This window comes from Piliocolobus tephrosceles, chromosome 2, assembly GCF_002776525.5.
Source record: "Piliocolobus tephrosceles isolate RC106 chromosome 2, ASM277652v3, whole genome shotgun sequence".
Classification (NCBI taxonomy): domain Eukaryota; kingdom Metazoa; phylum Chordata; class Mammalia; order Primates; family Cercopithecidae; genus Piliocolobus; species Piliocolobus tephrosceles.
The window spans coordinates 103,852,342-103,875,468 of record NC_045435.1 but is presented as its reverse complement, the minus strand read 5'-3'; the positions used below and the strand labels follow the sequence as shown (position 1 = coordinate 103,875,468).

At 40.8% G+C, this 23,127-nt stretch overlaps 1 protein-coding gene across 8 annotated transcripts in view; it reads right to left on the bottom strand.

Moving 5' to 3' along the window:
* Positions 1 to 22,412, bottom strand: part of DCUN1D1 (defective in cullin neddylation 1 domain containing 1) — a 39,044-nt gene extending 16,632 nt beyond the window's left edge. The window contains exons 1-4 of one of the 8 annotated variants that reach the window (XM_023187565.1): positions 22,305 to 22,412; positions 6,651 to 6,867; positions 4,968 to 5,136; positions 2,228 to 2,358 (exon numbers count right to left, since the gene is read on the bottom strand). In XM_023187565.1, coding sequence (XP_023043333.1) covers positions 2,228 to 2,358; positions 4,968 to 5,136; positions 6,651 to 6,825 — 475 coding nt within the window. In that variant the 5' untranslated portion in view covers positions 6,826 to 6,867; positions 22,305 to 22,412. The other 7 variants (XM_023187563.2, XM_023187567.3, XM_023187570.2 and 4 more) reach the window with 7 other exon arrangements.
* Positions 22,413 to 23,127: the final 715 nt, after the last annotated feature.

The following is a 23,127-nucleotide window of genomic DNA, read 5'->3' as shown; positions in this document are numbered from 1 at the left end:
TTATATTTAATCTTATCAAAATATTGTGCTACATTTCTAAATATGACAAAATAATGATTTTATACATACATGTAAATTCAAAGACTTTAACAGATTATTATTTGTGGAAAGGAAAGGGAAAAATAGAAAAAACATCCCAGTTAACTGATGGCCCCAGACAGAGAAACAAATTGTAGGTATCCTGGCTTATTTTGCCTGCAAATTGAGGATTTTTCCTTTAAGAATAAAATCCAATTTATATTGAACAATCAAGCTGGCAAGAAGGCTTTATCACTGAGAATTTCGCTTTACAAATATGTTATGAATCTTTCATCAATTCAGTCATGTTTAGTAACTTGTGGGGCCATACTACATTACAAAGGTTATACATTTATCCCTTCCTCTCTACCTTTCCGTCACTTCCTCAGTCTAATCTCTGTTAATATAATCTGTTTCTCAATACCTTCCCCCCGCTAATTTAAAAAATAAAGAGGAATTAGTGCAAAAGGCCCTAATTATTAGCCTCTCCAACTACTACTGTATCTTCAAAAACCGAAAAAAAAAGATCTCACTTACCTTCACTGGGCAAGTTACTCAACCTTTTTGTGCCTAAATTTCCTCATCTTCAAATTAAGGATAATAAACGGCTAGCACTTTATTACTATGTATTTGGCACGGCACACAGCAGGTGGTAAATTACTGAATGAAAGGATGAATAACTCAAAAAATTGGTAACATTAAATGAGGCAATGCTATGGTTTGGATATGGTTGGTTTGTTCCCACCAAAACTCATCCTGAAATTTTATCCCCAGTGTGGTGGTGCTGTAAGGTGGGATCTGGTGGGCAATGTCTGACTCATGGGGGTGGGTCCCTCATGAATGGCTTGGTGCTATTCTCCTTTTTTTGCCAGAGGGAACAGATTAGTTCCTGGAGTGTGTTATTATAAAGCAAGGCTTCTCCTCCTGTTTGGTCTCTCTCTTCACAGGAGTCCACTTCCCCTTTGACCTTGTCTGCTGTATGATGATGCAGCATCAAAGTCCTCTGCAGAAGCCAGGGCCATGCCCCACTCTTAGCCTGCAGAATCATGAGCTAAACAAACCTCTTTATACGTTACCCAGTCTCAGGTATTCTGTTACAGCAACATGAAATGGGCTTACATACAAGACAAGTAGTATATGTAAAGCACAGTACTTAGCACAGTGCCAGGCATACTAAAAGCTCACATTAAATGGAAGTTATCACCATCACCAAAATCTTCACTGGGTCCCCATTTCCCACAAATTCCAATTTAAACCTTTCTGTCTCCAAAACACACAGAAACAAAACCCTTTCTGATTTCAAAAGAAGTCTGTGGTTATTTAGCTTTCTTGTGTCTCACCAATTTAATCTCCAAACAAGCATTCCTACTAAAATCAAACCAACAACTTCTCTCTTGCACAAAGCCAAGCTTATTGCTAAAAGTTTAGACCTTCATTCATAACTATCTTCTCACTGGAACATCTTTTATCTTCCCTTGTCCAGCCAAATACCAAACCTTTTAGTTCATATCCCACCTTGTTCAGGAAGCATTTCCCAACCACTCCTGCTTTTACTCATTTCTCCCTCTAAAACCCTTATACACTTTTATTATTTTGTAATTATCTACTAGCACTATCTAATCTTTTTAGGTAATTTGCAAATTACACTGTATCTTTCACTCTCATATCCCTTAGCCATCCTAAAAGCAAATGTACAAATACAAATGGATTGATCTAAACTTTTACAGTGATTATTTCTGGATAATAAGATTATGAATGATGAGCATTTCCTTTTTCATCCTTATAGTTTTCAAATAAATCATAACAAAAAAGAATAAATTTATCTAGCACTCTATGACTCAAATCTTATAGTGTTATTTCTACAGGTTCTAATATCCTAAAATATCTTCAGGATCATGAATGAAAAAGATGAGTAAATGAATGAATGCATAAATAAATAAATGTCAGTGGAATTTTAACAACTAATCTTCTATACTGACTGTAGTTTTCATAAAACAAAAATCAGTGGTTCACATGTAGTACCCAGGGTAAACTTATTATTCAATGTGCATGGTATTCTCTGATTAAAAGTTTCCTGTTTCTAATTACTTTTCAATAATTGGTATTTTCATGACTTTATGCTCAAAACACAACTTTCTATTACAAAAATGACACCGTCAATGTATTGAATATATCTGAAACACCAAATATAATTTTTAAAAATTCTTACCTAATCCTTTTTGTCCTGGATTCTTTGCAAAATTAAAAGTAAACTGGTAAAAATCCTTAAATCGTCCTGGTTCTTTCAATTCTTGTTCCATCTTGGGTATCTGGGCCTTTAGTTTTTCTATGCTGTCACATCTACATTGTAAAATTAAGTTTATAAAAGATTAACTTTTTCACTATAAATTAATAACTTATTTATTCCCATGAGGGCTTACATTTATTTCCTAGAACTACTTTTTTAAAAATCAAATAATTGGAATTCAATCTTTTTATATTACATAAATACAAACATGCATGGAGGTTAGCTGCGGAAAGAGGTCTAGAGTGATTAAACATTCTAAATAATTACTTTTAAAAGAAACGGGCTATTCGTTTTAATTACATAATTCATTAAGCTATCAACTTTCATAGCTTATTATGAAAATTATGAAATTTTTCATAATTTCATTAAGCTATCAACTTCTACTTTCACTAGAAGTCAGCTTCAGTGGATAAATAAGAATGTATAGTAATCAGCATAACAATCATTTTAAACTGTATTAGACACTACTGACACAGTACTTAATCATGTTTACTATCTAAATTAACTAAAAGTATGGTCTCTTGCTTATGAGGAAACATTCCTTTTGAAAACTTGCTTCTTGTCATATACAAAGTATAGTAGTAAACAGGCAAACCCCCTACCACCTCCAACTGAATTACCTCAAATTAATATTAAGCTTTTTCTGTATGTGCAAAACATTCAACTTTCAAAGAGTTTGAAAAGCTCTAAGTATCAAGCCTTTAGTTTCCTAATACAGCCTTATGGTAGAAATACCCTATTTCTTATAGATTCCACAAACAAATCCATTTTTTTCCTTCTAATCATTTTTTGCTTTTATTTTCCTTCTACATTCTTTGTAACACCTTCCAGATCATTAGTTTGTAAATTAAAATTTTGATTTGAAAGTTCATTACATATTATATGAATTCAGTTTCAAATTTTTAAAAACATTGCTTCCTTAAGTTCTGATGAAACCTGTCCTAGCATAGAAAATCCCAGCAAGTTCTGGATGGGCCTGGCTTTGGCTGAAGGACATAGTGTCCAGGCCAGTTAATTTACTGCCTCTCAGCTTTAAACCTACCCTTCTTTGCCCTACTTTGCGATATTGGACTACAAACTATGAGACTTCATTTTTCTTGCCAGCTGGCTCAGTGTTAGGCTCTACCAAGAGCCAAGGAAAGGCTGGAAGAGGAAGAAGGAACTTTTCTGATCCCAGTTTGTTTTCTCCAGAGGGCAAGGGTTTTAGTGTGTGGGAAGGTCCCAGCAGTATCCACCAGTGGTAGCAATCTCACAGCCTGCAGCAATTGGCCACTAGGCAGCTTTTTCACCAGCATCACAGGTGGCCACACCCTCTCCCTTCAACCCCCAAGGTCTGAATCTCAGCCTTGTGGGGATCTCCTAAGCTTCTAAATTTCTTCCTTGTCTGTGCCCTTCCCTGACTTCCCAGAGGTGGTAGCAGCTTGCTGCACCTGCTACCCGTTATGCCTTGGAGTTTCCTTTTATCCTTTTATCTATTTGATAGAGTAAAGCAAGTCTTTAAATTTTCCCTGTTAAAATTACAGGTGTGGTCTTTTTTTGTTGTTTTTGTTTTGTTTTTTTGTTTTTGTTTTTTTTGTTTTTTTGAGATGGAGTATCGCTCTTGCTGCCCAGGCTGGAGTGCAGTGGCATGATCTTGGCTCACCACAACCTCCACCTCCCGGGTTCAAGCGATTCTCCTACCTCAGCCTCCCAAGTAGCTGGGATTACAGGCATGCGCCACCATGTCCAGCTAATTTTGTATTTTAAGTAGAGACGGGGTTTCTCCATGTTGGTCAGGCTGGTCTCCAACTACTGACTTAAGGTGATCCACCTGCCTTGGCCTCCCAAAGTGCTGAGACTACAGGAATGAGCCACTGCACCTGGCCCCTGGTGTGGTTTTTGTGTCTTGACTGGACCCTGACTGATTGCAATGTCAATCAGGCTCAAATCATGACTCTAATACTACCTAATTCTATAATTTCTCTGTACCTCAATTTCTTCATCTCTAAAATGGGGACAGAAACGCTAGTCTCAAAAAGTTGCTGTGAAGAGGTAGGTGAAATACTTAGCACAGTTAACTGAAATAAAATGTTTAATAAATGTTAGCTATTATCATTTAATAGTGGCCCTCTAAAAATAGAAAGGGCAACTTGTTACCTACCAACAGACTAATTACTTCTGTCTGCAACCTTATTAAATATGGGCAACTAGAGGTCATAGGTAAAACCTCTACCCATGACTTTTCAATCAATTTACCCAAAGACATTCAGCTAATCACCTGTCAAAGTGTAAGTGAAACAAGTAGTAACTTCTAAGGCATCTTCCAGTTTTTAAATTCTAGGATTTTATAAATGCAGGGTTCACAGTCTCACATTAGGAAATAACTTTAAAACTTGGTCATTTCACTCTTCCGTGGTAAATATTTATGCATAATTTTAATACTAATGAACCTGCCTTAGAAGCAAATGATAAGAATATATCCAAATAGAATAGGCTGTACTAACTATACAAATAACTTGACAAACCCAGAACACTGTGTAACATGGAAACTAGCAAGTTAACCCATTTCTATTTATACCAATGTTTGTAGGCCAGCAAATCTTTAAATTTACACTAAAAAATTCATGACATAATTCAGTTCCACAGTAACATATCTAATTTCCTTTTGTAATTATATACTCACCCTAATTCTGTCATGCCATCCATGAACTCCTGTTTGGAGAACTCACACTGTGTTGCTGCTCTGAACTTCCATGCAATAATCAACACACTAATGCTGGCTGGATCGAGTGCCAGGTCATCACAGAACTGCTGTATGCCATCTATTCCAATTTTATTCTCATCTTGAGGGTCTTTAAAAATAATAATGCAATATTAAAGTAGTGTCATATTATGCTACATTACTAAAACTGAAAAAGATAATGCTTTATATGTCATTTTTTAAATGACCACAATATATGGAAGGCTTGAAACAGTATTACTCTAACATACGCTTTCCCATTATTTAAAGCCATTCTCCTCTCTAACAGCATTCTTAAAGTGTACAAAAGAGATACATGCAGATGAGACACGATTTTTTAAAGTCTCATTTATTCATGTGAAATATGTCCCATACTTATACACATTCAGAAAATCAGACATTCCTATATAGGGACATGGGATTCTAACTCAATATATCCATATTTTGCTTAGGTAAGCATTCTGAACAGAAATTCTTTTTTTCTTAGAACAAAGTTCACTTTCCCACAAAAACCACTTCTTAAGAGTATCAGAAAAACTGTAAACTAAACTATGTAATTCAACCCTAATCTCAACAATGTAAGTATCTGTTGTTTAAAGAAAAAAATCAATACTTATCAAAGAGGCAAAAATTTTAAATAACAAAAACAAAGAGAAAGAGGCACTCATAGACTGCTATCCCATATGATTTGCTAGCACCTTTTTTTTTTTAATTTTTGAGACGGAGTCTTACTCTGTCACCCCAAGCTGGAGTGCAGTGGCATGATCTCAGCTCACTGTAACCTCTGCCTCCCAGGTTCAAGCGATTCTTCTGCCTCAGCCTCCTGAGTAGCTGGGACTACAGGCACACACCACCACGCCCAGCTAATTTTTGTATTTTTAGTAGAGATGGGGTTTTACCATATTGGACAGGCTGGTCTCGAACTCCTGACCTTGTGATCGGCCCGCCAAGGCCTCCCAAAGTGCTGGGATTACAGGTGTGAGCCACCACGCCCGGCCTTGCTGACACTTTTCTTAAAGTAATCTGGCAATATCTCCAGCAATAAAAAACATACACATCATTTGACTTTAGAGCACAAGTTATGCATAAAATAACCCATGTTCAGAAAAACTTTGAAATTCTGTAAATGTATTTCTGCATAAACATAAAAGATATGGAAGGATCCACACCATTGGTTACTCAGGAGAATGAACAGGGAGAATGAATAAGGAAAAGACAGACAAACTATTAACCTTTTCTTATTCATCTATTATGCAGTTGAACTTTTTAAAAACTATGCATTACTTTACAATTCTTTAAAGATTTAGTATGCACGTTTTCTTAAAGACTGGTTCAGCTGAGTTTTATACAGATAAGGGGAGAAAAAACAGTTCCCCATCCCCATGCTCAACTTGGACAATGGGGGAGGAAAAAAAAGGAGGGCAGGAAAATAAAGAGGCCAAGAAGAAATTTTAGTGCAAAGAAAATAATTTCTCCTCAGAGTTCTTGAAATAATCCTAAGATCTACAGACCTCTATTGGACACATCCACCCAATTTATGTTATATATAGTATTTGATTTCTCACAAGCCCATCAACTTGGAAAATCTGGTCCAAAATTTATTTAAAGTCACAAGCAAGCACTCACCTTTGTATCTATTGTACAGTTGTTCTAACTTCTTCCTGTCCAATGATCCTTTTACACTCTCTCGTATATAAAGTTCAGGATTTTGGAAAAAATTATCTGTTGCAACATCTAACTTCCAGTCATTTTGAGATAGACAACTTACTGCTGTTTTTTCACTAGATTGTGTGAAGATCATAAACTGACGAACTTTATCCTTCTGCGATGATTTCAACTTGTTCTATTGAAACCAGAAAATAAACTGAAACTCTATGTAAAATCACATAAGACTAAATATTTCTATATGGCTGACAAAACGTTCTTAGTAATACTTTTTCCTCATAAAACATTAAAACAGTTTAACTTAAGATTTATTTTTGATCTATTATTAATCAGAAAGACTAACTTTTAAAAAATATGAAACAAAAAATATGGTACAGTTTTGGAAGAGAAATAGGACAGAAGCAAAGGAAGCTCAACCACCCAGCATTTCTCCTACAGTGGGTCCTGAGAGCGTACAGAAAGGCTGCAGAAGGGAAGCGGTGCTACTCTCCAAACCTGGACAAGCACAATGCTCTGAGATGGATGCACAAGTAGTGGTGGGGAAGCAGGTGACATGATCTGACTAGTGAGCAAATGCCCCTGGGGAACCATGAGATTAACAGGTGTTTATTGCAGTCCTAATATCCACTATAAAGGATATGGGGCTAGGGGGCGGGGATCCTCCCTCCCCAACACCACCTACCTTGTTTTCTTGCTGTTTTTATCAAATAGGAGGAAGCAATAAAATAGAAGGATTCGACATTTCTCCTAGTTGTATTCAGAAACCAAGAAAATTATCAACAAAATTTCCTCATATTTTCACTCAAATCAGGAGAAGCATCCTTCCTACCGAAATAATTTTTTTTTTCTTTTTCCCCGGAAGAATCACGTCATTCCCTTAGCCAGAGCCTAGCAGAGACCCTTGGTCTCTCCAAACAGCCCTTCTACCTATTCTCAGAGAGGGGAAGAGATGAAGAGAAAATCACCTCTTCTCACCTGCTGCACACTGACAAGGATTCATTTCTCATCTGACCTAAACCCACAGGAAAAGAAGGCAGGGTACTCTCTCCCAGTATCAAAGACCATGTTCTCCCTTCCCTCTCACCCAAGCCAGCCTCCAAGCAACTGCAGCCCCATCACTGTTACTCTTCCTCCTCCCAAGCTCCAATACCATCTTCTAGCAAAATACTTGGGTTCTTCCTGAGCTACTATTGTAAATGAAGAGGGAAAACTTGAGTAGGATACTCATGAATAGACACAATATTCTGTGGTTGGCTGGGCACGGTGGCTCATGCCTGTAATCCCAGCACTTTGGGAGGCCCAGGCGGGCGGTTCACCTGAGGTCAGGAGTTCGAGACCAGCCTGGCCAACATGGTGAAACTCCGTCTCTACTAAAAATACAAAAATTAGCTGGGCATGGTGGCAGGTGCCTATAATCCCAGCTATTCGGGAGGCTGAGGCAGGAGAAATGCTTGAAACCAGGAGGCAGAGGTTGCAGTGAGCTGAGATGACACCATCACACTCCAGCCTAGAAGACAAGAGAGAGACTTCATCTCAAAAAATATATGTGTGTGTGTGTGTGTGTGTGTGTGTGTGTGTGTGTGTGTGTGTATATGTATGTATGTGTATATATATGTATGTATGTATGTGTGTGTATATATACGTATGTGTATATATACTTTTTTTCTGTGGTTTAAGCAACACATTTGAGAGCCCCAGATTCTCCCATCTGGCCCAAACAGACAGATCATAAACATCAACTTCCAGATTAGACAGATCAGAGAACCCTAACCAGGTTAAGGCATTTGTTCAAAAATATCACTCAGGTTGTTATTAGTAGAAATGAGACAAGAACAAAGAGGTCTCATGAATCTGAGTAATCTTTCCATAAATCACACTGCTTGCTATACATATTTATAAAGCTTTTGAGATTTTACAACATATTTCTACCGATCACAGTAAAAACAACACTATACAAAATCAAATATGAAAACTAACCCTATCTCCCTATTTCTTGCAATATGAAAAATGTCTATGCTCTAGAATCTGATCTGTCAGTCACACTTCTCTCTTTGCAAATATGTTACTGTTAAGATTACAGATTAAAATCTCAACCTCTGTACTCCACTAAAATTGAGAAACTATAAATTCACTACTCTTCTGCTACACTTCACTAATAACTCTACAACATCTGGACATCAGATAAGTCATATCCCATTGCAAAACACATCCCTCAAGTGTCTAGGATTCTTCCCTTTGGAAAACTATCTCCTCCTTGAGATTTACTGTTCAATGACAACAAACTCACAATGAAATCAAATGCCAAGGAAGATAACTGTCCTAATTTAATTTTGCTTAAATGAAAGTTAACAAGGGAATCATTTTGATTCCAACTTTTGTTACTGAAAATTATTTTAAAACTTAGTATACCTTTCTCTTTTGAGTGATAGAGTACCCTAACATATGTTTTAATCCTCCTCTGAGAAAGAAGGTAAAGTACCAAAAGATCACCGTGATCGTCAGTGACCACCGTATAATGGTTCAGGAAGTGTTGGAGATTAACCTGCAAGTATGCCAACCACAGGCCATATCCTGGAAAATACGTAGGTTTTTTTGTTTTTTTTAGAGACTGGGTCTCGCTATGTTGCCCAGGCTGGTCTCAAACGCCTGGGCTCAAGCAATCCACCTGCCTCAGCCTCCCAAAGTGCTGGGACTACAGGAGTGAGCCACTGTGCCTGGCCTGGCAATTACTTTTTAATTAAACCTGATACAACTTATTGGCGTAACTTTTCCCCCATCCTCCTAAAAGTTGGAGGTGGCAAAACAATCAGATTTAGCTGGGGTTTTATCACATAGTTTTAAATCCAGTGCTCTGTTCCCTGCAGGGTCAATCACCTTTGTTGAAGGGAGGAAGGAAAAATCATAGCTTAAGTTATTTCTACAAGCCAAAAAGAACTTAGTCATTCTACTATTCTATTCCTATCAAAAAGCAGGATAATAGAAGACCAGGGAAACAAAGATAAAAAATTGTCTTACCCACACAAACTAAAAACAAAATAATACAAACGAATTAATTCCATGTCATATCTTATTTGAAAAATGTTTATGTAATAAATTTTATATATATACACACACAAACACACACACATATATATAAATGTAAACTTTTTTTTTTTTTCCTGAGACGGTGTCTCACTCTGTCGCCAGGCTGGAGTGCAGTGGTGCGATCTCAGCTGACTGCAACCTCCACTTCCCAGGCTCAAGCGATTCTCCTGCCTCAGCCTCCTGAGTAGCTGGGATTACAGGCACGCACTGCCGCACCCAGCTAATTTTTGTATTTTTAGTAGAGACAGGGTTTTGCCATGTTGCCTAGGCTGGTCTTGAACTCCTGATCTCAGGTGATCCAACCATCTCAGCCTCCCAAAGTGCTGGGATTACAGGCATGAGCCACCGGCCAGGCCAAATGTAAACTCTTTTAACTGGTTTGGTATAAATTTCCACTATACAGGGCAATATCAATATATCTGAAGAAACAGGGTGCACCTACCCATTTCCAACACCATAAAGGCTACTTAGTTACACTGGGCCAAGAACTGACAGTATGGACTCCAGCTAAGCCAAGTGATATTGACAATCCCATTCCTATAAAGTCTGATAAGTACCCTCCACTTCTTATACTCATAATGCACTCTTACCATTTCTTTGTCAGCTCTCTGCTTCTTGAATACATTGTAACACCCGATTCCCTACTAAGGGAATTCAATTCTGTAGTCTCAAAGGCTATCCTAGAATAAAGCTGGAGTATACCAGACCAATTCAGGGGAGCTGTGACACTCCCATCCCCTTTTCCTAAGCCACATAGACGTACCAGGCAGTGTTCTGATGTTGACAGTAGGGCACCAAAGGTTTAAAATTTTATCAACATAAGGAAGAGAAAAAGGTGACTAACGAGAGAAGAATTATTTTATAGGGGATGAGAGGGTGGATAGAAAATTGAGGTGGAAGAGAAAACAGATGGATTTTTTCTCTGTTTCTACTACAAACACAGTGGGGAACTTCCCAAGAGCAAAATCATGTGACAGCTACAATGATTCAGCACTCAAATGTAATATATGCCATTTATTTAAATACTTATTTAAAGGGAATAAACTAATCATTAAATAAGATCAGGCAATACAATCTTCAGTATTCCAATGTTAAAACTACCTAGATATTATGAAGTTTTCAAAGAAACACAATAGTGGAAAGGATGTAAAATGCATAAAACAAAATATATTTTGCTTTTTAACTCTGGCAAGGAGGAGAAATGCTATCTCTTGTAACAGAAAGCTAATTACAATGGTATCAAAGATTACCAAAATTAGAAATACTGTCATAATCTGAAGAGTAAAATGAATTTATTTGCTCATCTTTCCAAAATATAACATGCCAAGTTATCAACACATATTGTTTTATTCTTAAATCTAGCATATTTGCATTTTTTTACAAGAATTAGAGAATCAGCCAGGTGCAGTAACTCACGTCTGTAATCCAGCACTTTGGGAGGCAGAGGCAATAGGACTATCTGAGGCCAGGAGTTCAAGACTAGCCTGGCCTGGGTAACACAATGAGACCATCACTACAAAAAAAGTTTTTTAATTAACTGGTTGTTGTAGCGCACACCTGTAGTCCTAGCTACATGGGAGGCTGAGGTGGGAAGATGAGGATCACTTGAGCCCAAGAGTTCATGGCTGCAGTGAGCTAAGACAGCATCACTGCACTACAGCCTGGGTGACAGAGCGAAATCTTATCTCAAAAAAAAGAAAAGAAAAGAAATTTAAGAATCACATTTAAAATAACAGCTTATCTGAAGGAAAAATATTAATAAAGTTTAAAAAGTCTTCCTATTAAAAGTATTTCCCCAAGGAAAAACAATAAACATGAAAATGACTTTCTAGTCAACTAAGTCCTAACAATTTCAAAATAGAAATAATTTTAATAAGTGATATTGGCCGGGCGCGGTGGCTCAGGCCTGTAATCCCAGGACTTTGGGAGGCCGAGACGGGCGGATCACGAGGTTAGGAGATAGAGACCATCCTGGCTAACACGGTGAAACCCCGTCTCTACTAAAAAATACAAAAAACTAGCTGGGCGAGGTGGCAGGCGCCTGTAGTCCCAGCTACTCGGGAGGCTGAGGCAGGAGAATGGCGTAAACCCGGGAGGCGGAGCTTGCAGTGAGCTGAGATCAGGCCACTGCACTCCAGCCTGGGCGACAGAGCGAGACTCCGCCTCAAAAATAAATAAATAAATAAATAAGTGATATTTTTACAGGAAAAAATTAATATCCATTTTATTTCTATTGTCTTGAATATTTTTCTTCTCATCCTTAAGTTTATATTTCTGCCTGAACTCCAGAAACAGACACTTAGGCCTTTATATCTTTCTTTAGAGAAACTAATTTTCTAACTCAATTCTTGTTAACTCAGGATTTGATGAATCTAGCTCACAAAAGTTAATGCTTTCAAAATCAAAACACTTTTATGATCACCCATAATTCTCACTAAAAGCTCTGCATGCTGTTATGTAATTATCATATTGACAGTTTAACTTCATCTGAAATTTAAAGAGCTAGTTTTAACTTTAGAAGATCATACTTTCCATATATAACACATGGTATTCAGCAAACACAGGAAAACGTTACCAATATCCAAAACTACTCACTCACAAAAGGCCTTCCAATAGACTATAGGTCCAAAGTCAAAAGTGCAGGAAAAAATCAATTCAACCAATGAGCCTACTACAACTCCTAGAGCAGACTTTCACCTAGAAACCAAAGTTCTACTCCAGGAAGGTCAGCATAGGAATCTAGGTAGGAGTAGCTCTATCTCTTTCCTTCCACCTGTACAGAGAGGCAATATAATATGATTCGCCAGAGAAGAGTGCAGACTTTCAAACCAGACTGTCGGGATTTTAACTCTACCAGTGCCACTTAATTGCCGTATCACTTTGGGAAAATTAATCTTTCTGTGCTTCAACTTCTTCATCTGTAAACAGAGTGTGAGGTTATATGAATCAATTCAGGTTAAACTTTTAGAACTGTTAACTAGCACATGGTAAGGACTCCACATAAGTTCACAGAGGAAGAAAGATGGACAGGTGTGGTGGGCTCACCACTTGTACTCCCGGCACTTTGGGAGGCCAAGGCAAGAGGAACACTTGAGCTCAAGAGTTCAAGACCAGCCTGGGCAGCATAGCAAGACCTCGTCTGTATTAAAATTAGCAACAACAAAAAAGTAGCCAGGCATGGTGGTGCATTCCTGGAGTCCTAGCTACTTGGGAGGCTGTGGCGGGAGGATCACTTGAGCCCAGGAGATAGAGGCTGCAGTGAGCTATGATGGTGCCACTGCACTCCAGCCTGGACAAGAGAAGGCATGCGACCCTATCTTAAAAAAAGAGAAAAAAAAAATACTCCACAAAAAAAATTTAAATGGTAAACAATAACTATAATAAAACTAGCAGCTAACATTTGAGCTTCTACTGTGTGCCAGGCACTGCGCTAGGTGCTTATTAATCCTGGAAGATGATTCCATTTTACCAATGAGGAACCAAACTTCCAGCATAATCTATCTACTTATTCAAAAAGTAGCAGAGCCAGAAATGCAGCCCTGCTGCCTGGTTTCAAGGCATGCAGTCTTGCCATTTACTATATACTGCCTTCAAGTGAAAAGAAAATCAAAAGGGCAAAAGTGCAACCACTGACTGTTGGAGAGAGGAGAATTGTGAGCAATATTTCTTCACCTATTTTAATGGAAAAGTAGTCAAATGTGAACGATTTGCATTCCAACTAAAAATTCCCCATTAAGCATTCTCTCACAACCTAACTAAAAAGATAATTAGGAGATTGAGCTTCTATTTAGGGTTTTTTTTTTTTTTTTTTTTTTTTTTTTTGGTTGGGGGTAAGAAGGAGAAAAGGAAGAGGATAAGTTATTTTTAAGACAGGCAATACAACAGAAAGAAAAATGTGTTTATAGTCCTGTCACAGTCTATTTTAAAAACAGATGGTTATAATCTATAGCTTTAAATGTACAGAGGTTGAAAACAAAAAAAAATCACAGGGCACTTGAAGTCAGGGTTCCCTTTTCCAAAGAGAAGGCTTGAAACTCAGAGAAAATACAAATACTTATATAGGTTATGGCCAGAAAATATATGGAAATGTGTACAATTTCAAATACTAAGCAAAACGAACAAAACTCTCATGGTACTCAAATCTGAAGTTTAAAATAATTGCTTATGGGTAACAATTACTTATTCATTCATCCTTAAATTTCCTGCACTTTGAATAACTCTTGAAATTAACTCCTTTTTAAGAGGTGCTGAGGCTGGACAAGGCAGCTCACGCCTGTAATCCCAGCACTTTGGGAGGTCCAGGCAGGAGGACTGCTTGAGCCAAGATCAAGACCAGCCTGGGCAACATAGCAATATCTGGTGGTGCACACCTGTAGTTCCAGCTACTCAGGAGGCTGAGGTAGGAGGGTCACTTGAGTACAGAAAGTTGAGGCTGCAGTGAGCCATGATCACATCACTAACTCCAGCCTGAACAACAGTGCAACACCCAGTAGCTCACGCCTGTAATCCCAGCACTTTGGGAGGCCAAGTAGGGGGTGGTTCACCTGAGGTTGGTAGTTTGAGACCAGTCTGACCAACATGTAGAAACCCCATCTCTACTAAGAATACAAAATTAGCCGGGCATGGTGGCACATGCCTGTAATCCCAGCTACTTGGGAGGCTGAGGCAGGAAAATTGCTTGAATCCAGGAGGCGGAGTTTGTGGTGAGCCAAGATCACACTATTGTATTCCAGTCTAGGCAAAAAGAGCGAAACTCCGTCTCAAAAAAAAAGAGGCTCTGTATTACATTAGTCCCCTCTTATCCACGTCGGGGAGGGAGAAACGTTCCAAGACTTCAGTGGATGCCTGAAAACACAGATAGTATAGAACCCTATATATGCACTCTGGTTTTTGTTTTTTTTTTTTTGATCTGATAACTAAGAGAGCTACTAAGTGACTAACAGTAGGCAGTGAATACAGCATGAATAAGATGGACGAAGAAAGGGATGACCAACAGCTGCAACAATGAGATTTCATCATGCTACTGAGAACAACGCACAATTTAAAACTTATCAATTGTTTATTTCTGGAACTTTTCATTAATATTTTCAGATCACCAGGTGATTACGGGTAACTGAAATCAAGCAAAGTGAAATCACAGACAAGAGGGTACTACTGTACTACTAAGTCCATAGGAATGATATACATACTATGTAATTATTGTGCATGATGATATATTATGGCAATCTACCTTTCAGAAATTCAGAAGTGACCGGACATGGTGGCTCACGCCTATAATCCCAGCATTTTGGGAGGCCGAGGCGGGCGGATCCATCCTGACCAACATGGTAAAACCCCATCTCTACTAAAGATACAAAAATTAGCTGGGCATGGTGGCGTGTGCCTGTAATCCCAGCTACTCGGGAGGGTGAGGTAGGAGAATCACTTGAACCCTGGAGGCAGAGGTTGCAGTGAGCTGAGATTGCACCATTGCACTCCAGCCTGGGTGACAAGAGCGAAATTTCCAGCTCAAAAGAAAATATTCAGAAGTATATCTGTAAGATTCAAATAGATTATTGTAGATTTTTGTACACTTTTCTTCACAGGTTTTTAAAAAGTAGGCAACTAATGAAAATTTAAAAGATTTTCTCTCCACCCCTCAGAATTACTAGTTAAAATTACTAGTCAAAAGGCCAGCCGCACCTGGCCTTTCAGGAGGTATACTCTTTTGGGAGGCTAAGGGGGGCAGATCACTTAAGGTCAGGAGTTTGAGACCAGCCTGGCCAACATGCTGAAACCCTGTCTCTACTAAAATACAAAAATTAGCCAGGCATGGTGGCACATGTCTGTAATCCCAGCTACTCGGGAGACTGAGGCAGGAGAATCGCTTGAACCCAGGAGGCAGAGGTTGCAGTCAGCCGAGATCGTGCCACTGCACTCCAGCCTGCACGACACAGAGTGAGACCCTGTCTCAAAACAAACAAAAAAAAAAGTTATTTTTGCTAATTTCTGATGATAAATAAGAAATAACCATCTTAAAATACTTGCATTAGTCATCATCTCGTTGATTCTCTCAAACTTACTGCTTGAACTTCTAACAAGAAATCCAAGTAGCTAATTTAAATTTACTTTCCCCTCTCCATTAACATTGTTTTCTAAAGTAATCTCAAGTTAATAAAAGATTACTGAGGCAAAAAGAAAAAAAAACACCAAAAAAATGAAAAATTAAATGAGATTTATAAAATTCCATAGTTAAGATCTAACATACTATATTTGTTTCTTAGAGAGAATAAATGATCTTTGAAAAATAAAATCTTCTAATTCTAGTATTTGATATTTTCTCAAATCCTAAATCAGGAAGTATTAGAATCCTCTGAATAAACACTCCACACGTTTATTAAAACGAAAATACCCTACTCTAATAAGGGAATGGGCTGTGTACTTCAGCAACTTATCTCTGTGTTGAGTGATTCAAAAGTACGATAGATTTAAAAAAAAAACCTAAATCCCTTAAAATTTTATAATACAGACAGGCAGCCTAATCACTCTCAGTGACTAGGTACTAATTATATAAAACAAATTCAATAAAATAATAAAAGACTATTTCAGTGACTGTTTTTTCCTTCTGTTTTGCTTTTTCCTGTGGGGGTGGGTGCACACCTAAAGTGGCTACATAAATTAGTCAAGAGCTTTTTTCTGTCCACAAAGCAACTGAATCCTATTTGGAACTATTTCTTTTCATCAAATTTCATGGCAAACACTACCATAACTTGAACTCAATACTGAAATTTATTTATTTATTTTCTTTTTTATTTTTTTTTTTGAGACGGAGTCTCGCTCTGTCGCCCAGGCTGGAGTGCAGTGGCCGGATCTCAGCTCACTGCAAGCTCCGCCTCCCGGGTTTACGCCATTCTCCTGCCTCAGCCTCCCTAGTAGCTGGGACTACAGGCGCCGCCACCTCGCCCGGCTAGTTTTTTTTGTATTTTTTAGTAGAGACGGGGTTTCACCGTGTTAGCCAGGATGGTCTCGATCTCCCGACCTCGTGATCCGCCCGTCTCGGCCTCCCAAAGTGCTGGGATTACAGGCTTGAGCCACCGCGCCCGGCCAATACTGAAATTTAAAAGGAGTTTTCTCCCAGATTTTCCTTATGCTTGACCCAATCTATAAGAGCACAAAGCAGCCACTTGACCCAAATGACCTGTTCTTTTAAAAAACTTTTTTTTAAATTAACATAGAATTATTTTTGTTTTGTTTTGTTTTGTTTCCGTTTTTGAGACAGTCTAGCTCTGTTGCCCAGGCTGGAATGCAGTGGATCTCGGCTCACTGCAAGCTCCACCTCCTGGGTTCACGCCATTCTCCTGCCTCAGCCTCCCAAGTAGCTGGGACTACAGGTGCCCACCACTACACCCAGCTAATTTTTTGTATTTTTAGTAGAGATGGGGTTTCACCATGTTAGCTAGGATGGTCTCGATCTCCTGATCTCGTGATCTGCCGGCCTCAGCCACCCAAAGTGCTGATACAGGCATGAGCCACTGTGCTCAGCCAAAAATTAACACAAAATTAATTGTACCTCCAACTTTCTTACTACACGCACCAAAAGTTATAATTTTTCAATTAATGTTTACATCAAATCATTTGATTGTATATGGAAACAACAAGGTCACTATTATTCAGCATTGACAAGGAAGAAACCAGAGTAAAACTAAACAAAGATTCCACATCTACACTGAAAGAGTGCTTGCTGGGTTTAAAAAAAAAAAAAAAAAAAAAAAAAAACAGAAAAATGGGAGTAGGTGAGGGTCAGGGCCAGAGACCAGGGTTCTAACCCCTGCTCTGCCACATACTAGCATCAAATCATTTAGACTGCTAAGCCTTCATTCCTGATATGCTAAATAAGTTAAAAATAAAAAAAAAAAAAGTAGTAATATTGCCTATTTCAGAAGTGGGAGTGGAGATTAATGACAACTGTAAATTGTCTGACTAGCACACTGTATCTTCTCAATAAACGTTAATTTCCTTTCTTTGTCCCCAGAGGCCCAGTTTTCTGCATATAGTCACTGAATGAAACACAAACCACTAGAACATATTCGACAATCTATCAAAGAGGTTTTGTTGTGTTTTTATTAACCCTAGTGTGGCTAGGTATACTTGATAATCCATTAGTTTTTATTGAACATTAGACAGTCATCTTAAACAGAATTCAAAACTCTGTACACAGAAGCTGCATGGTAAAGAAAACTGTAGTAAGGGTCTTTTGAAAAAACTGCTTTAAAAAATAATTATCTGTAATACTGTCGCAGCACACTACGGAACAAAAAAAACAAGGTATATCATACCACTCAGCATCCTTCAATGGCTTTCCATCTCTCTAGGATAAAAGCCCAATATCCTTACAGTGCCGACCCATGCCTATCCCCACTCCTTATCACCTAGGCCTTATCTGCTCCAACGATCCCCCCGTATATACACATGTACACATGTACACACGTGTACACATACACACACACTGCTCCAGCCACACTGGTCTCACTGTTCCTCAAGATTTCTACCATATTTCTGCATGGTTTATTCCTTCATTCCCTAGTCTGTTCAAAATGGTCTCACTGGTGATACAGATACTTAGCAACCCTACTTCCATCAATGCCCTAGAACCCCCAGTCCCCTTCCCTAACACTGTTTTCTCCCACAGCACTTAACACCTTCTAACATAGTAAAGAAGAAAACTATATACCATGTTTATTATTTATGTCTCCCTACTAAAAGGTAACCCTCACCAGAATGAGAATTTTTGTCTCTTCTGTGATACATACATCCCTCCAGCGTCTAACACTGTGTCTGGCACACAGATGTATAACAATCATTGAAAAGAATTGATACTCTCCTTTAATTTACTTGTAGATATGCAAAGAATGTGCAACAAGTTATGAAAAGACAACTTTGAATAGATCTACATCCATTTGAATTTACAAATTCTACTATTTGTTGACAACATAATCTTAAATTTCAAAGTTCATATATTTTTAAAGCCATTGAAAACATAGGCATTAACATCACTGATCACCCATTAATATGAATTTTGTTACTTAACATATTCATTAATAACACGTGGTTTCCTCTAAGTGATCGATATGATTTAATTTCAAATGTAATTTTCTGGATTTCATGAGTAAAGAGATTTATATATACCACAAATACTGGGGGAAATGGTAGACCAGGAGAAAATAAATTTCAGTTCTGCAACCAACAATCCTGCAAAACTGAACCTCAAAACCTCCTTGATCTTCAATTTCTTCTTGTGTAAAAATGGGGAGGAGCAAATTAGATGATCTCTGAGTCTATGTCAGATCTAAAAACTCTATGATGCTATGAGTCTAGAAAACCACTAGAATCACAAAATGTCTATGCTGGATGAAACTTTAGAAATCATCCAGTCCAATCCTGCCATCTTATAAATAAAACAACCCACACATTTTGAACACTTTTTAAAAATATGTTCCAGGCTGGGCACGGTGGCTCACACCTGTAATCCTAGCACTTTGGGAGGCCGAGGCAGGTGGCTCACCTGAAGTCAAGAGTTCGAGACCAGCCTGGTCAACATAGTGAAACCTCGTCTCTACTAAAAATACAAAAATTAACCGAGTATGTTGGCGGACGCCTGCAATCCCAGCTACTTGGGAGGCTTAGGCTGGAGAATCGCTTGAACCCAGGAGGCGCAGGTTGCAGTGAGCCAAGATTGCACCATTGCACTCCAGCCTGGGCAAGAGAGCAAAAACTCCATCTCAAAAAAAAAAAAAAAAAAGTTCCAAAGTAACAGAATATTATCTAGTTTTGGAGTCATTTTCAGGGGGGAGGGAATAAGTTAACAGAACAACTTTTTTACTTACACAAAATATTTCAAATATCCCATCATTTAAGTTTGCTCTAGAACTGACAATAACGTACTCTAGAAATGGGCTGCAGCTACAGACACCAAAAAACTCACAGCCCCAAAACTGTATAAAGAAACAATTATATGTAAGATAAGTTTATAATGAAACAACTTCTTAACTATAAAATTCTTACTGCCTAACTTCTATTAGGGCCAGTGGTGAGTCTCTTTCCTTTCTTATTATATTTTTTAAGAGACAAGGTCTGTTAGCCAAGCTGGAGAGGTGCAGTGGCAGGGTTCACAGCAGCCTCAACCTCCCAGCTCAAGTAATCCTCCCACCTCATCCTCTGGAGTAGCTGCAACCACAGGCTAGCACCAGTATGCTTGGCTAATTTTACTTTTTTTCCCCTTGGGATGGAGTCTCACTATGCTGCTCAGGCTGGTCTCAAACTCCTAGGCTCTCAAGCAATTCTCCTGCTTTGGTGACCCAAGGTGCTGGGATTACAGGCATGAGTCACCGTGTCCTGCCCCCATGGTGAGTTTCTAAACCAGAGAATATCACAATTCTCATGACATAAACTGAGTTCAGCCACAGGATATGTTTTTAATATCTTGTCACCAATGGTAGAATTACATGGGTTATAGCTAAGTTTCAAAAGTAGCTAATGTTAATATTAACCAAAAGAATAGAAGCTTACAAGCTGAACTCTCCTATGAACCACTTGAATACTGAATTCCTGAACAGGTGATGACTTCAGATTCTAGGGGATGATGCGGATCTGGAACCATCCTGAAGAGCACACATTTCAGCTGTGGCTGAGTGCTTCCCAGGGAATTAATGTCATTACTACGAGCTTACTATACTCATCTAAATGCTAAGAGTCTGAAAACTTCAGGAGTAATGCCTACGACCATGTAAATACTTAAGAAACTAGAAACTGTTTAGACTGCCTGGTGGATCTCTGAACACTGTAATACTAATCCATACATTAACCTGCACTTTACAGGAAAGTTTTCTTACAAATTCAAACTCTAAATTCCTACACAACTTGCCACTGAACATAAATGTTAAATATGTGGCAGACTAAACCATATATCCATACATGACAACAAAATACTGCCAAGCTGGAGGATGGGACTAGAAGTGTCGTTCAGCAAAAATAAGACCAACTAAAAACAAAGACACTGGGGTATTCCCTTAACACAGGCGCGCACACACACCCTCCTCAAAGAGGCCTTTATGTTCCCCATGAGCAAAAGGACAACAATATCATTTTTACTATTCATACAGTAACCTGCACGGAATTCAACTCACGCTCAGACTGTACAATGCCAAACAGCGCTTCTGAAACACGAAGAGCGTCCAGCAGAGTCAGGTACTTAATTACCAAAGTAAACAACTCGACCACAAGGGTCTGCAAGCCAAGGACTTTTTTTTTTCCCCCCAAACAAAAAAGGAGAGTAACTTGACAAACTGTTTTTTTTTTTTTTTTTTTTATCACAAATGGCCCTTAACTACTATAATAAAGCAATTACTCCTCCCACCCCCAAGCAAATAAAATACGTGCTCGACAGGGCGCTCACTAGTCTGTTCCCTAATTTTATGAAATGAGAACAGGTTGCACTTCCGTACCCCCTCCCCCAAGCTCAGCAGTCTCCCATGTTTTCAGTAGAGAGGTAAATATAACCTCCACCAACTGGCCGGGGAAACTCTCCTTCTCCAAAAGCATGGGACGCCTCGAGAGGTGATGGAGAAAGGAAAAGGGCTGATACCCCGCCCCAAGCAAAACTGCCTGGGAGACTTGCGGGGTACTGGAGCCGGGAGCGGAGGAGGGAGAGGCGCGCCGGGAAAGTCTTTCCTTCTCCCCGGCCGGGCGAAGAGGGAAGCCCCGGCTTCGGGGCGGGGGGAGGCTACTCACCCGGAACCCCAGACCCCAGTCCCCGGCCAGACACAATGGAGCCGGCAGAGGGGCAGGGGCAGGGCCGTTGCCCCATCCCCTCCCCCCGCCCCAACGCCTCCCCCACCCGTGCCGGGCCCCGACGAGGGGCACCGGGGCCGCTCCCCGCGCCCCAAACTCCCCGGGGCTCCCGACTAGGCCCGGCTCCGCTCTGCCTCCTCGGCTCTCGCGTAGCGGCGGCGCCCGGGCGGGAAGGGGCGAAGGAGGAAGGGAGAGGCAGGCAGGAGAACCCCCGCCTGGGAGCGGGACGGAGGCCGCGGGCCGAGGCTCGGGGCAGCAGGGTCACCGCGGGGCGGAGGGCGGCCGGGGCGGGGGTGCGCGGCAGCGCCGGCCCCCAGCCGGCAGGGCGGGCGGGCGGCCGCAGTGCCTCACCATGTTGGTGTCCTCCAGGCCTCTCCCCTCCTCCTCCGGCTCCGCAGCGAATGGACGGCGGCGGCGGCGGCGGCTCCTCTCACGGGCTTGCCGGGCTCCCGCTCATGCGCAGTGCGGGGCGGCCCGGCGCGGCCCGAGGAGGCAGCCCCGGGCCTCGGGGAGGCGGAGGGACGGAGGCGGGCGGAGGGCGCCCCGCGCGGGGCTTCCCCCGGGCGCGGGGGTCCCCCGGGGCGGGGGCGGGGGCGGGGGCGGGGGGCGCGGCGGGGGAGGGGCGGGCGACGCAAGCCCTCCGCGCGCCGACATCCTCCTGCCGCGCCGGGCGGTCTCTAGTGGGGGCGCCGGGGGACACCCCACCTCCGTTTCCTACGCGGTTCCTTCCGGACGGTCACGGCCGGGTCTACGCGGGCTGGAAGCGGGGACGAGCGGCGGCCGATAAGTTGAGCAGCTGGGGGCGGCTGAAACGGATGGTTGAGGAGCTTCATCCATCCCAGACCTCCCCTCCCCATCAGTACCAAAAAGAGAGAAGACAGTGGAAACACCTACCCCGCCCCGTGTTTTCTTCCCCCCCCCCCCCAATCTCTGTATCAGACTTACATCCGTTCCCTCGCGTGGGCATCCCAGGGGAGACCTTAGTCCAGCCCTGCGGTAGCTGTCACTCCGTTAGTGAGGCCCAGGCTCTCCCCAGACCTGTGTCAGCTGGGAGACAGTGGGGCAACCCTAGAGTGGGATGGGGTGGGGTGCACTGGGACCCAAGGCCCGGCTGCGGGAGTCCAGGTGGCCTGCCTACTGCTAGCTTTCAGTTCCCCTCAGTTCGGCCTGTCCAGGGTAAGGTTCGGGAAGCAACTACACATTTTTTCACTGAGGGTCGAGTCAGGCAGGGCGGACAGTCCAGGTGTGACCAGCTCTGGGCGCTAAGTCGGCCGAGGCTGAGGAGCACTAGGATTCTGAGCTGAGGATCAAGTGGAGAAATTCGTGCTGCAAGTGAACAGAAGGCTTCTGTGGAGTGAGTGGTCCTTGCCCTTCAGAAATGTAGTATCCAATTGGAGAGGTAAGACACCTTCACACAGGAAGGAAATAAAACAGCTAAGAAAGCAAACCCACTCAGAAAATCACATCTGAAACTGGACCAAGAGCTTACCTATGTTTCAGAACAAGACCCACCTGAGTAGACCCGTTA